Source organism: Lutjanus erythropterus, chromosome 1, assembly GCF_056507025.1.
Source record: "Lutjanus erythropterus isolate fLutEry1 chromosome 1, fLutEry1.hap2, whole genome shotgun sequence".
NCBI classification, from domain to species: Eukaryota; Metazoa; Chordata; class Actinopteri; order Lutjaniformes; family Lutjanidae; genus Lutjanus; species Lutjanus erythropterus.
Window position 1 is genome coordinate 18501739 of NC_139317.1, and position 15697 is coordinate 18517435.

Sequence of the window (15697 nt, forward strand, 5' to 3'; positions counted from 1 at the left end):
ATTTTGTATTACAAATGTTCATATAGCTTGTATTTTATGCACACCAGAGGGTAAGAAAAGCAAAGATTCACTGTTCTGACTCTTCAAATGCACATTTTTCAAGTTAAGTTCATTAAAAAACTTAGCAAACACTATGGCTTTTGCACAGCAAAAATGCAAATCATGTCTACATTGCATCAGTCGGTCCAGGATCCTATTTTTGATGCATCTTTGCCTGGTGGATATAGATAATTTTGCCCGAAAATTCTAATAAGAAGCTTTGAAATAATCTGTCAAATCAGATATTAGTATATAGTTTAATTATTGGAATGATAAATATTGATAGAAATTACCTCTATCACCTGATATATATCACACATCCCTAATAAGTTATTCTAGGCAGTGTTCAATAAATGATTAAGTATAATCATATATCAAGAAACAATCAGGTGAAATAAACATATTAAACTATGTTAACTTAAAGCCAAACAGTTGGTAAATCCATTAAAACTTGAGGTTGAAACAAAAGGGCGAAATGGAAACAGTGTGACAGTATACTGCAGTTGCATTGCCATTAAAAAAACACCTGCAGGCACACAGTGCCTCCACCAGATGGAGTCCATGTTACAGAAAGTAGACAAGGGGAGTCACCCTCATGATTACTCATGGGCTTAACAGCAGACACAATCTGTTCAATTTAATGAGCCATCGAACATCATTATTCAGAGTCATCAGCACTGACTTTGCTCCTCTAAGGTACAATATAATAAAATACTTTAAAATCAGCTTGCTAAGAGTGGCTATAAAAATGTAAAACTCAAACTTTATGAGGTTTAACATTTCTTGTAAAATAAAAATGTTACTCGACATGAAATGTGATCATTTCTCTACCACCAGGACATTTTTCACAATATGCCTGTGTAATCTTAAATGTGACTTTAGGAAATAAAACCCAGATTAAGATAATGGTGTGCACTATTCTTCTAACTAGTTAACAAGCATTATAAGAAAAAAAGAGTACATCAACTCTTTTTACACACAGGTGACAGCTGTACTGTTCCCGCCATAAAAACCAAAAACACATGTACAGTATGAGTTAATGTACAGTATCTATCTATGTGTGTGTGTGTGTGTGTGTGTGTATTGATTCTACCTGCACCGATCACCCTCTCGATGCAGATGTATGAGGGGTCAATCTCTTTGGCGAACTCTTCCACAGCCTGAGTGGGATCTTCATAGGTGTCTGGATCCACGTACGTCTTTATCCCAGAGAACGGGACTGGAAGAGACGAAACAAAACATACAGCATAAATATTTATAATTTTTGCATGGATTGGAACATGAAATTTTGACAACATCCATACAGTTGCACTGCAGAAATATATTCAGGACAAGATGATATGTAATGAGTAATAAAGCCTGACTGATACATCAGACAATTGTAAGATTGTTTTTATTTGTTGGCTTTATAGGCAGCATTTCATGTATATTTGATACATTTTCTTAATGCAGATAAAATATAGGCATATATTTTACTCTATTTGTTTTTTAATTTATATTTATTTATAAATATTAAAAATACTGGTGAAAGTTAACTTGACCAGTCGCCTGATATAATTTTGGTCAATGGAGTTTCTTGTTAAACTGTATCCTGCCTCTATTACATATCTATGTCACAAGTGTTAACCACTTTTAAGGGATCATTGCAAAAAAATGTAATGCCAATGTATATTCTATATTGTGCATATTATATTCTGTATCAAGAATATTGTGTCATGGTTTGTGTTTTTTTTGTTTTATTTTGTAGTCCTTTTCTTCCCTCTTGTTTCTGTGACCATACTTCCTGTCTTTGTCTCCCTCCAGGACTTTTTGATTACCATTTATTTCACCTGTGTCTGATTAGTTCCTTGTCCATTGTGTCCTTGTGGTTTCTGCTTATGTTTCACCCGTCTGTACTGTTGGGTCCATCATCTTGTTTCATACACTGTGACTTATTGGCCAATGTATCGATATCAGACGTTTACTACTCCATAATATCGGCAGTGGCCCAAAGAAAATCCAGTATCAGTGGGCTCTACAAAGTAATAGTGTGAATACATACACAAACACTGATATACATCTCCAACACCGGTAATCTGCAAAACCTTCCAGGGAGAACATCAGCAGATTTAATATGCGTTTTAGTATTCTTATCTCTTCTTACAGTATAACAATAATGGAAACCTGGTGCACATGCATTATTAACTTTAACCAGAAGATTTAGATTGAAATTCTAATTAAGAGATAGAGCTGTGCAGGCAGTGTTTAGAAATATGTGCACATCACATGCATGAATGCAGATCAGATTTGTGTATCCCCTTGTACTCTCAAAGGATGGATATAATAACACAAACACCTGTGCAACACGATGCAATCAAGCTCTGTAGACTAGTTTTGTATAAACTGTGAATTTAGTCAACATGTGCAAATCTAATTTTGACCACCTCAGAGCAGACAAAGTCTTGGGGATCCATTATGATTTTTGTTGCGTGCCTTAGCAATAAACAATAAGTTTGTAGCACTAAAACTTGAAAGTGAGTTGCCAGTTTTGAATCATAGGTTCCCTTGCCAGATTAAAAAAACCCTTTTCTTAAAATGGACCTGATTTATGCAGAAAACAAGGCCTTACATTTTACTCTGCAACCTGTACCCATTAGTCTTTTAGTGTTTTTGTGAACAGCACAGTTGTCATGACCTTAATTTATTCAAAATGCAGAATAAAAGTTTCTTTTGAAAGTTTCGCCTGCAAAAGATACTATGATTCCTGCTTCAACTACATGAGGCCATAATGAATGTTGTATTTGCTTCTATTATACTGTAAGGTTTCTCTGTTATTTCGTCCTGGGAAAAGGGGGGGGAAAAAAGGAGCTGAGAAAATGCCCCAGAGCAGCGTATATGAAGACATTGCAGGCAGCCAGGCTTCAGCATCCTCCTCGCTGGCTGAGGCTGGGGACGCCGCTGCAGTGAGCACTGTGTGCACGATGACTGGCACAAATGATAACTTGAAGCAGCCCCTGGTACACCTTGAGCAGATGAGCTGGGGACTAAATGTACTTTATAGCTGTGTCAGCTCATATTGTGGAGGGGTTGAAGGCTTCGTCTGAGACAGATTCCAGTTTTGGAGTCTCACACTCTTACCTATGTCTCCAGGGTGTCTAAGCTCAGCTCTATAATAGAACAAACCTTTTCTACCAGTTTGTTGAGCCTGCTGGCACCCCCTGCCTGGGTGATGCCTCCACAGCACACAACAGAAAAGAACAAACAACAAGAAAAGACCGTGGGCAAGGATTATTCAACTATTCAAATCATTTTTATATTTAAAGAAAAGGCTCATAAATGCACATTTGTGTTGGCAAGAATGTTATCATTCTCTGTCGTGTGCTGTAAGTAAAATTAGACTGATGATGGGCAGAATTAAAATAACAAGAAAGTATGCCTAGAACTCTGTCCAACTTTCTGTACACTGGCGCAGGAAACACAACATACAGCATGTGTCTTTGGAGGTGTTCATATGTCAGCATGTTACAATATTTTTACTCGCAGTCTTCCATGTTCTTCTTGGATCAATCACAAATCCTCAAATCAAGCCCACAGATGGTTAGATTTGTCTCAGGAGCCACCCTTGTGCCCCTGCAGGCCTCAGATCGAATCCTACAAGAGCTCTCACTGAACTGTCAGGACACCATTTTGTTTCCCAAGAATGATACACCTCCCCCGTGGGGCAATCAATAATGTTGTTTTTATCTGTAATTGTAGCCCCACAGTTGGGGTCAATCCTGTAATTCTTAAAACGGAACAGCGGTTACCCAAGCTTTGTCACAATCCAATAATGGGTGTATGAGATACTGTGAGTGGAGGACGACTGAAAAGAATGAAAGATTTAGCACCAAAATAGGGCAAATCCGTGGTATGAACAATCAATAGTGTGCACACATGGAAGGATTTGTAAGAGACATTTTTGTGTAGTTACAAGAATTACAAAGTGTTGCTGTAAAATGTTGCATCAAGAGCTTAGTTTGACACAGGCAATAGAAATCATCCAGACCTGAAACTGACATGGGACATGCACGGCCCTGGACAGGAAGACTCTGCAGCAGGTGACTAAACTGCATAGATCATCATTGGTACCCATGTACTGAGCATCAGTGATATAAGTGAGTTTAAGTGCCTAAACAGAGCCCAGAGGAGACTAAAAGATAAACAGCCACAGTCTGTTCACCCTGCTACTGTCTGGCAAGAGATACAGAAGTATCCTCTGCTGATTACAGAGCAGCTTCTTCATCTTCTGTGCTACACCATGCAAAATAGTTTTATTTCTGACTCATTATTTATTCACACATTTTATCATATATTTTTCCTGATATAATATTACTGTATATTTGCTGTTAGTAGCATGGAGGGTCTATGCATCTTGCATCTTGTGTAAGTGTGTTTTGTCTTGCAGTTGTACATACATTATTCAAGCTTTCATTGCCAAAGGCAATTCATGCCAAATTTTTGCACATGCTTAGGTTGTCACTGGCTACTTTTATTTTTTTATTAAACAAGGAAAGCAGAGGCACTTTCAGTTAAAAGGAAAATTAATATTCATATGCACAAAAATGCTGTACACATCAGATTTATTATCTAATTAAGGACATCTTTTCTTGTTTTTAAATATCACAATAAATATCAAATTGTGGAATTTTTAGTGTGGTGTTATTGTATCTACATTATCTCAAATTTAGTTTGGCATTTCTGTACTGCAAATTTCTTGTTACCTAGTGGCCAACATATACATCAATATCCACATATCCATATATATAGCTAATATTGGTCAACATATCAGGAACAATATATCAAGAATTTATTGGTTTAGATCTAATCTGAGGTTGTTTTTTTAAAATAATTATTAAGTCTTGTATTTTGCTTTGATTGTTTTCCTTTTTCCATGTTACTTTTTTATGTTGCCTATGAAAACCACTTTGTGCTCCTTGCTTTAGAGCTGCGATACAAATTAAAATGTTATTATCATGATTATCATTACTACTACTCTCTCCTAGTCAGCTACAACAAGCCACAAACCTTCAGTTAATTCCATCAACCAAATTAGTGGATGTAACTAATGAGACAGCGAGCTAGAAAGTCTGTTCTAATGTGTCCTTTGAGCTTAAAAGTGACTGAAACAGAAAATAAATATGTACATAAATTCTGGCTATGTACATAAATTCTGGCTATGATAAAAACAACATAAAGAGGGCAAACTGTGACCACTCTGTGTATAATCTGTATAACTTGTGTTAAACTCCCTGGGAGTTGCAGCATGAAGTGTGTTGAAATCATACCAGTGTGAAAACAGATGTGAGCAACTGGACGCAAAATCAGAATTGAAAGTAGACAAACACACAGTAAAAACCATTATCAAATACAATACCGTGCCCACTGTGGAAGCGAGTCCTCCTCTTCTCCTCTGACTTCATCCTGGCTTTAATGTACCCTTGACATCTGCACAGGTGAACCAAGAATCACCTTCATTATCACATGAAACACCACTGAACGCCACGTCCTCTCTTTCTCATAACAACCCTCTCAAAGTTTCATGCTCAAAAATGGTGAATTAGTTGACATTATCAGCAGGAAACAAGTATGGCATTTAACAGATTTTCTGCCTATGTGACAAAAGGTGGAAAAGTGCACATTTATTCTGACAGCACAAACTGGCTAAAGACTGTTTCAAATGGGCTTTAGCCTGTAATGTTACATCATCAGTCTTTTGGTTTACAAAGACATCTCTGGTGGTAGCCATTTTCCTCTTTTCCATAACCCATTCTTTCAGAGCAATTTTTATTCTGGCCTTCATGTGGTTCTTTTTATTTTCTTCCATTTACCCATATTTATCCTGTTCAAATTCCCACAAATTCAAGGCTTTCAAGGCTCAGTCTCCATACTGAGGGGGAGTTGGGGACAAAAGTAGCAATCAAACACTAGTATTCAACAATTCAAAGAGATCAATTTGCATTCTCCATGTAAAAACCCCACAGAAGAAGGCTGCCCTTTGAAAATGTCAGCACAGGATTAAAATGTGCTAATACTTTGCAACTTTTGACTTTAGAAGTGTAATTTATTTGTATGAAAATAGTTTACAGGACAGTTTTATGAAAGCTGTTATTGATATTTGGACTCAGATGAACTGGGGTCAAAGGGAAATAAGAGATAGAGCTGGTATTTAAAGCTTCATTTACATACTGTCGTCTTTCTGCCCCTGTATTATTCCTGTGTAGCCCATATTTGGTGTTGGAGATGGCTGAACATAAAAATCATCCACAGGTGATAGCTGGATAGCTGTGATGTGTACATTACAAGTATATTTCAGATAAAAATTATGATAGGAAAAGGTAAAATATAGACTGTAGTATGCTACAGATAGCAAAAATGGGCAGAATCCAAAAATAGCAGGAGTGAATATCTGAGATTTTCCCAAATCACATTCACTGAACTGTTCAAATATTTAATACATGTTGAAATATGGACTAAATCTTCATGGCACGCTTAAGGAAACCGATATCTTACTGGACCTCATGCGAGAACCCCCTCGTACGCATAGATATGTTCTTAAGTAGCACATACAAGTAGCCTGGCATTGACACCACGGATGCAAATTCAGAACATTTTCGATTTCTGAGGGGTGTTATCAGCACGTACCAACCCAAATGCCTCTGGATGCAGCTGGATAGACAACCAGTCAAAGCAACGAAACGTGTGATGTAGCGCTGAGCGATGCATGCAGGTTGGGCTGTTTTCAAGCAGGCGAAAATGGCACCCTGGTCAGAACTTAGGTTTGTTTCATTAGATCATTTTAAAGTGCCTACTCAATGATACTGTTGTTGTACAGTGTAGACATGGATATTAATTACTGGTTTAATTGACTTTACCTACAATATATTGTTTTTATTATTGTTGTGTATGATTTTGTCAGACTTGTTTTTATTTGTTGTTTCTTTGCCAAGTCTGAAGAAATTCCCTCAAGGCGTTCTTGAAATATTGCACTCACATGAATGGGATTTCCTGAAAACATAATGCCTCTGCCCAGTGTGAACCCATTCAAAAAAAGCTTTTTTAAGGTTTTTCAAAAAATTCTGAATCATTGTGAGTTTCAAAAATTCTGTGTGCTGAAGTCCTTCAACTAATCTTGCAACTTGAACTAATCTGTGACTAACCTTGCAAGACTAGTTCCAGATGATCTCCAGGTCTGTCAGATTACACAGATTTGTCTAGTAACATATGGGTGGTTTCTGAGACTCTGATGTATTTACCATTTTTCTTGTACTTGGAATTTCTATTTCATGTCTTACGAGTGTTGTACAGATAATGCATCATTCTCCACACAGGGAAAAATGATTGTTTGACTGATTAATTATAACGCCTAATTCTGAAGAAATTTGGAGTTATTTTTCTTAATGAAACTTGCCTCAAATTGAGCAGAACAGGCAGCCTTATATAGCAACTTAGGGGGGCTCATTATCCTAATGATCAAATCTCACAAACGCAAGTCATTAACAGGAGGCGTTCATCAAGTTGTAACAAGCAATTTAAAACAAACTTGTGCAGGTGGGAGTTTGGTGAATCCGACAAGGATCGAGGGCAAGCTTTACAGAAAAACACGACAGAGATTTAGGGTGAAAATATTCTCACACGGGGCCAATGTCCACCATTTTGTTGCCAGGGAACTACCTGAATTTAGTGTTTTTTTTATAAAGTGAGAACTCAGATATTTCCATCATAAGAAGTCTGCAAATTGTGTGATTAAAGCTTATCTCTTCAGTTTGTAAGTTATTAGGTATTTGGTAAAACTCCAGAGAAAGTATTGACTGATTCTGGGCCATTTTTCATTATTTATTAATAAGTGCCACTAATGGTGAAGCTCTGTGAACCAGAATCAGAGTGAAGACAACAGTCTGAGATAACCTGTGGAAGTTAATGGAATGGAGCAAACTGCTGGTACATGCATTACATGCTGAGTAATTAGGCAGAAAATTGGTTCAGCCATTTGGAAAATAAGAGTGTCTGCTTGGTGGCAAAAGAGAGTCCATTAACAGACTTCTGGTTGTAGCAGCACTCTGGAGATTATGAGCAGAGAAGCACAGAGGGGTGTGTGTGTGTGTGTGTGTGTGTGTGTGTGTGCGCGCGCGCTCAGGTGTGTTAAGCCAGCACTGAAGAGAAACAGAGGGGCATCTTACCGGCCAGTGATGAGGAGAAAGAGGGTGAGGATGACCAACAGGGAGAAGCCTCCGACAGACGCTGTGACGACCACCAGAACTTGACCCTGATCAGCGATATCTGGATCTGAGGAAAGTGAGAAAGCAAAGAGGAAAACAGACGAAAGACCGATCACTACCTGTTAATGTTAACATCTCTCTCTCATAGACACAGTCGCAATTTACTGGACAGAATCAAAGGACTGAAAACAATATTCAGTTTTTTGTTTTGCAAAACACTTTCTTGATATTTTGCACTATTGAAAATGCAATTGAAAGCATTTTCTATTATCTTTATGCCACCTAGTCTTTCATATTTAATGCAACCACATTTTAATACTAACTCATAACTTTTGCTGGTGAGGAAACAACAGAACATACATATAAAACATGTTTTCATAACAAAAATAAGTATTTTTAAAAGAGAAACAACTACTTACGAATCAACTACTTACTCATAGTTTATTCAATTCCTGTTTAAATTTTTGATTGAAATGATAAAGTCCAACCTATCACAAGGCAAGAGTGGCACTATAAAAATAAAATATAAAGCTTTTATACTTTATTCTTTAAGCCCCGAAAAAAGAATCTGTATTTCCATTGTACCTCTATCAAAAGACTGTGGAGCCTTTGAGACTCCTCCTCATCATCAAGAAAATTACTGTTAATTTTATGTTGTATTAATTAAGCAAATTAACCTTGCAAAAATAAATAAATAAATAAATAAAATTAGGCTTCATACAAAAGAAAACAATGCACATTTAAAAATATTTGTCAAAACGCTGGTTCAAATTAAGGTAACCAATCGTACTTGAGGATAATATGGTGACATTTGGGGTGGTCAATCAAATTTCAGGGGTGGCCTGTGCCCCTACTCTAAGTGGGTGTGAGTATTGATGTTTTCTTTGAAACTGATTTTTTGGGGGCTTTGATTCCCTGGACCACTAAAGAGTCCAAGCTAGTGGTGTGGGTGTTGCCCTCTACTCATTATTAAAGTTTATAAAGCACCGAATCTCCTTGGTTGTGCATTTTTGTGCATCAGTGTCCAGCAACATTTAACATTTAACGGACCAGTGCATCATCTTCCTCTTCCAAGTGTGGAGGAGAAATTATAGTGTTCTCAAAACTTGTGCTCTGAGCTACTGTAGAAACATGATGGTTCAACATGGCAGCTCCCATTGACTTATTATCTAAATTTTTAAGAAATATTACTATTTTCTGTTTTCTGTCACAGTTTGGTCAGGTTTAGGCACCAAAAGTACTTGGTTAGGTTTAGGGAGAGATCATGATGTAGGTTAAAATAAACTATTAAACGTTAGAAAACCCTTTCTGGCAGAAAGATTTGAAGGCTAACTTCTCCCACATGCCCACAGAAGAAGAGTTGCTCCTTTAACTGAGGATAACATTTTAACATTGTTGGTTAAGGTCTGTTCTTGGATGTTTCATACTGTTTGTATGAAATGAAGGAAAACAGTCAAGAAACATGAAAAATGTCTGAATCACTGCATCCTGTGTGACATGAAGTGATGTGAGAGATTTTACAGGATGAATAAGGTGAGAAAGAAGATAGCACATATGTAGAAGCACAGTCCAAGTATATAGATGGACTTGCATCAGATGGTAAATGGTAGTGTGAAAATTTGAAGGTGGCCATCTACATATTCATCACCTAAAGTGTGTATGTTGTAGGAGGAAGCTGTGCATTCCTGCATATTTCAGGATTAGAATCAGCAGAGCGTTATGTGTGCATCAGAAACTTACACAGCTTATAAACATTTAAATAAATGGCTCATGCCTGAGGAGGCACTGATGAGTTTCACTGATCCATGGCAAAGAATGACCATAAAATGTCTCCAAGGATCTTATGAGTTGTTGATCAACACAGATGACTCCATGTCCCTGGCATAAAAACTCCCTTCTTCTCCTGTGCATTGTTTTAAACACAAATCTCCACATCCACTGGCTTTTCAACGCAAATCTAGCCTGTGCCACACAAACACAGGCACAATTCCCTCATGCTCGCTCCTCCACAGTCGTACCCTCAGCTGCAGTAGCGAACTCAAAGTTGGGGCTGTAGGCTGTGTAGCCGGCAGCAGTGCGAGCGCGCACATGGAAGACGTAGACAGTCGAGGGTCTGAGGCCCGTTACCACCACACTGGGGGCTTTGGTCCGCGTTGATGAGTAGCTCAGCTGCTCTTGCTCCTGGAGAAAAACAGAAACAGATTGGCAGAGATGATGAACAAAAGCAAGTTTGGCAGGCAAACGTGTGTTTGCATAAATCTATTATCACAGCAATGTTTGAAACAAAACACATAATTTTCATCCTATTAACCATCAGAGCAGATGGTGAACAAAGCGATACATTACGGAGGGTTCTGCACTTACATTTGGTCGCTCTGTGAGCAGTGATTGCTCTCTGTGTAATCACTTGTAGTTATTTCAGTGCTAAAATAACTGATACAAGCAACTGATGCCACAAAACAATTAACTCATATGGTGCATAAACAGGGAGCAAGAACCTTTAAATGTATGTAACAATAAAGACTTTACCTTCTCAAAGTATTTGACTTCATAGTCTACTATGTCTGAATGCGCCTGTTCCACTTGTGACCAGGAGAGGGCGATGCTGTTTTGAGAGGCCCAGTCTTTCCTGACTACACCCACCAGAGCAGGACCTGAGGATGCAGTGGAGGAGAGCAGGTACTTGAGTCAGCTGGGACTACAAACCTGCAAGGAGCAGGCTGTTAGCAGGTTTTAAGACAGTTCAAGTAAACAACAGCAACAGTTAAATGTCTTTTCACACCATGGACATTTTCTTTTAAACTGAAGTAAAATATTAAAACTGTCTTAAAATTAAGAAAGATTAAATTAAAATGATACCTTTCACCGTTTAACTTTTAAAATCATTACCTTATTGAGATGGACTGAGGAAAATAATTAAGCCCTCCAAAGAAAGTTAAGGGACAGACTTAACCCAGTGTAGTTTTATGTTGCACCTTCTTTTTTTCACTGTAAGGAAATTACAGCTTATCCATCATGAGTATTGTTCTACGAATTAGACTAACTAGCTTTTTAGCTCACTAGCAAACAATGTAATGTTTTCTTAACTTTTAGCTAGCTGCCAATCAATGCAATAGTTGTTAACGTTTTAGCTAGCTAACCTTTTAGTTAAGAAACAATTAGAACGTTTAACTTTTTTAGCTAGCAAGCAAACAATACATGTTAAAGAACACAGAGCGCTGAAAATTAGCTTTCCTCCCTCTTACTGGACCTGACAGCACTCAGATTTACTTTTTTATTGATTTATGGAATTAAAATCAAGTAAGCAAGCATCTCCATACTGATTAAACTGTATTTAATTTAAGTTTACATCATGAAACATGAATTACGAAACTGAGATTAGTTCTTAATTGTGAAACAGAGTTCTACTTAGCTTTAAATCTGGATTTACTCATTTTAAATCGTACATAAAATTAATATTTGTTGGTGAAACCTGGTCTTAGGGATGAACTTACGTATGCCTATTAACAATTAGCTCACTGAAATGCACACGTGCCAAAGAGTGAATCTTGACACAGAAGTATAAGGATTGGGAGAAACATGAGCAAGAAAAATAGCAGGTTTCCATCATGACTGAGCAGCGCAGAGTCACCTGTCCTGGCCTGAGAGGCCGAGGGGAATGAAGAAATGAGTGATTTCAGCCACTTATTGCTGGAGCCACTGCAGTGAACTCTAAAGTGAATCCATCGAGTTCAGAGACACGACTGCAAAACACATTTCAAAAGTGTCTTCAGCCATCACAAGACAGATATCAACTTTGAACAAAAAGTTTGCAGAACTCCAAACTGGAAATAAAAAAAAGTTTGAAACAGAGCCTGAAAAAAGTGCACACTGTATATAAATAACATCTCCAGTCTCCGGCTTACGGTAGACAATCTCAAGTAAACCAACCTTTGAGAAATGTAACATTCTGGTGGTAATTCGGAAGAAAAATTGTTTCAGTATCCCAGGAATACCCAAAGGGAAGGGAGGGCAAAGAAAAGACCATTTTACTGTCCAGCTCCAGCATGATGTGCAGCCTGAGAAAAAACATTTTTGTTAACCAAACCACGAGACCTCCAGCAACTGTTTATCATGTTTGTCATTATTGCTGAATTTGGGGGAATATTTTACGCGGGGCTGCTGAGGAGACACAAAATCACCTAGCAGAGATTCAAATATTTACCATCAATTATTCATAAAGCCTTCGCTTGAACAGAATATGATTTGGCAAACTAATAGATCCACTCCCTCTGTTGTCGAGCGTGCTGTTTGGGAGCTCACTGTTGGAATACAAATTTGAGCCCAGATTGGAGTCTAAAACTGTCCTCACGCTCAGAGAAGCAGATAACCTTCTGCACACACAGATCGCTGCAGACCGGACGAGCCACTTGAGAAAGGTGACGTGTCACTGTATTAAGTTGGACCCATTGGGGTTCAGATGCGACTTTAACATCCTGTCAAGAAGCCAAGATGTTCTAGCAGTAGCTCAGCCCAGACACAACACTTCACAGTCCAGCAGCTCAACCGCTTCAACTTACATTAAAACAAAAAAAGGACAGAGAAAAATGGTGCACACAGGAAGCAAGAGTTTGATGCTGACTCCTGCAAAACTACACATTTGAGGTGACAAATATGTAAATTTAAGGTGTATTATGATGCACAAACACCTGACTCGAGTCTGTATGAACACGCACTTCTTTCTTAATCCTAAACTGTGTGACAAAATGTTGTCATACTGTTTTGGAAAATGAGGTGTGTCAATATTAGTTTAACACAGGATACAGGTTACAGGATTATCAGAGGAGACAAAAGCCATCAGAAGTGTATCAATCATTCAAATATTAACATGAACCCTAAACATATTTCCACTGACAAAAATGAGATGACAACTAAATAAAAATTATGATGACAAAAAATATGCAGTGCTGTACTGATCAGCAGTATGACTGGCACACTAAAGACAAGTGGAAAGTTTCACTAACACATGTAACGAAAAGAACTACTTAAAGTTAATGAAAGTGTAAAAGATGTTTTTTAAGGAGTATAAGGAGTTCGGAAAGTCTAGAGATTCATTTAAATAATGCATTACACTGCAAAGATCAATTGATTAATCAATTAACCAAATAATGGATTATCAATCAACTATTAGAATAATTTCTATGACTATTTTGATAATCAATTATTCGTTTTGCATCATTTTTTAGATAAAAAATGTCCAAATTCTCAGATTTCAGCTTCTTAAAGGTTAACATTTTCTCGTTTTGTTACTCCTCTCTGACAGTGAATCTTTGCTTCAGGCAACACTTTTCACCATTTTTCACCATTTTATAAACAAAACAACTTATTGATTAATCTAGAAAATAATCAACAGATTAATTGTTGATGAAAATAATCGTTAGTTGCAGCCCTACACTTTAACTAAACTCATTAAGTTTTTATCGACTTAAGCGAACTAAAACTATACTACATGTAAAACAATTCAGATGACTGAAGTATGACTAAAACTAAACAGCATTTTAGCCAAAAGACTGGCTAAAATTAACACTGACACACAGCATCACGCATGGATGGAGTCTCAATCACTGAACTGTGCTGGTGTCTATTAAACAATTTGCAGAGGCACAGATCACACATCTGCCACGTCTGCCCTGTTATTCCAGGCAGCATGTGCCCTCTCTATCCTGGTGGCAGGTGGTGTCTGAGCTGCACAGAGCGCCTGGAGATGTTGTGGGAATATCTCGAGCCTCTCAGTCTGGCTGCCTGCTGCAGTTATTAATGGCAAACAGCAGACACACCAACAAAAACATACAGCATGTATTGACAGAACACTACGGTGCAAAAAGTGCGTAGGCAAGGCGAGGACAAACTCCACTGAGATATGAACGTCACCTGTGATATACCTGGATTACTGTCATTATTAGTAAGTGCACAATATTAAACAGCAGTTCCTCTAAAGAAATCTTTCAGCAAAGTGAAATATATCGCAGGCAGCTAAAAGATTTTCAGATTTTTTGGGGGATTAGGGGTATTGTGATACACTGGTATTGACGAACACCTACGCTCATTTTGTTTTTCTGTTGTGTTTGAATGAAGATAACACTGACAATGATAAAATTACTGTTTCTGTAAATGAAGTCTGGTGAGTTTGGTAAAAAAAACAAACAACATACAGCATGTACTGAAAGAGCACTACGGTACAAAAACTGCACAGGTGAGGTGAGGACAAACTCCACTGAGACAGACTTGCGAGAGCGATAAAACAGCTGCTTTTGGTTAAACAAAAAGTATCTCACTCTTTAATAAAAAGGTCTATCTGCATAGCGATCTTTTTCATAATGTTGTCGGAGACTTAGAATAACAATCTGAACCTGTCAGTGAAAAACAAGCACTTATGGTGGACACACTTTGACGGTACGAATTTGCCAATTAAGGATTACGCTGCAGCCTGTTCTTCTGGCTGAGGGCTGCAGCCGTCTCACTCAATACTGGACCAATTTCAAGAAAATGCTGTCCCCATTAGTCACTTAGACACAGAAACATGTGAAAATAAGGTCCAGGTTGAAAAATACCAAAGTTACCCTTTAAAAGATAATTGCTGATTAATTTTCTGTACATCAAATAATCAATTAAACTACTTATCATTTCAGCCCCATCTCACAGCACTGCAACATCTGTAGTTTTCTGATGTAAAAATGTAAATGCATGCAGGTAAAGGCACACTCAAAACCTGAGGCGAACGTCGACTAATCTGAAGAGGAGCAGCTACAAAATGCATACCAGTCCAAGAGCAGCAGTCTAAATCAGTTCCAACATTTGTAGTCCAAAGTTTGCAGTTTATGATCAAAGACCATTGTACAACACACCACAAGTATGTTTGCTTATTATTAGTTTTACATGTATCATAAAATTGTTCCTTGCGCTCTCAAATCAGGCGTGAATAGACTCCAAAGTCTAAACAAATCAATCACATTTGTGACTAGATGTGCTTGAGATTTGAGCTGATCTGATAAAAAATATGTAAACAAGAATGATGCCCATAAATGTCATGCTCAACTGAGGAATGATGATGTTTTTCAGTTGGCCTCAGTGTAACCGGCCAGATAAATATGTATAACCCACTTAGGGGATAAGAGTGTTTGTGAGAATCATATTACTAGAGGGCATTTCAGTCTGCAGCATACAGTATAATGTTATGTATCTATCAGCATATGCATACGTGTGTATGTCTGTGTGTGTATATGGAAAATTTTGCAAAGCGAGAAAACTCTTACAAAACCCTCTAAACTCTTATGCAAGAGGCTATTTTAAGTTCAGAATAAATCAATCCGCTGGTACATACCTACTGCTACCTTATGAGCGGCTCAAAGAAAAATATTTATGGTCATTATATTTTATTCACAATT

At 37.7% G+C, this 15697-nt stretch overlaps 1 protein-coding gene across 1 annotated transcript in view; it reads right to left on the reverse strand.

Moving 5' to 3' along the window:
- LOC146332803 (ephrin type-A receptor 6-like) overlaps nucleotides 1-15697 on the reverse strand; it is an 82237-nt gene that overhangs the window by 4979 nt on the left and 61561 nt on the right. Inside the window, exons 9-13 of the mRNA XM_084715552.1 lie at nucleotides 10803-10927; nucleotides 10292-10454; nucleotides 8235-8340; nucleotides 5432-5502; nucleotides 1133-1258 (exon numbers count right to left, since the gene is read on the reverse strand). Of these exons, the coding sequence (XP_084571678.1) occupies nucleotides 1133-1258; nucleotides 5432-5502; nucleotides 8235-8340; nucleotides 10292-10454; nucleotides 10803-10927 (591 nt within the window). The remainder of the gene's footprint in view (nucleotides 1-1132; nucleotides 1259-5431; nucleotides 5503-8234; nucleotides 8341-10291; nucleotides 10455-10802; nucleotides 10928-15697) is intronic.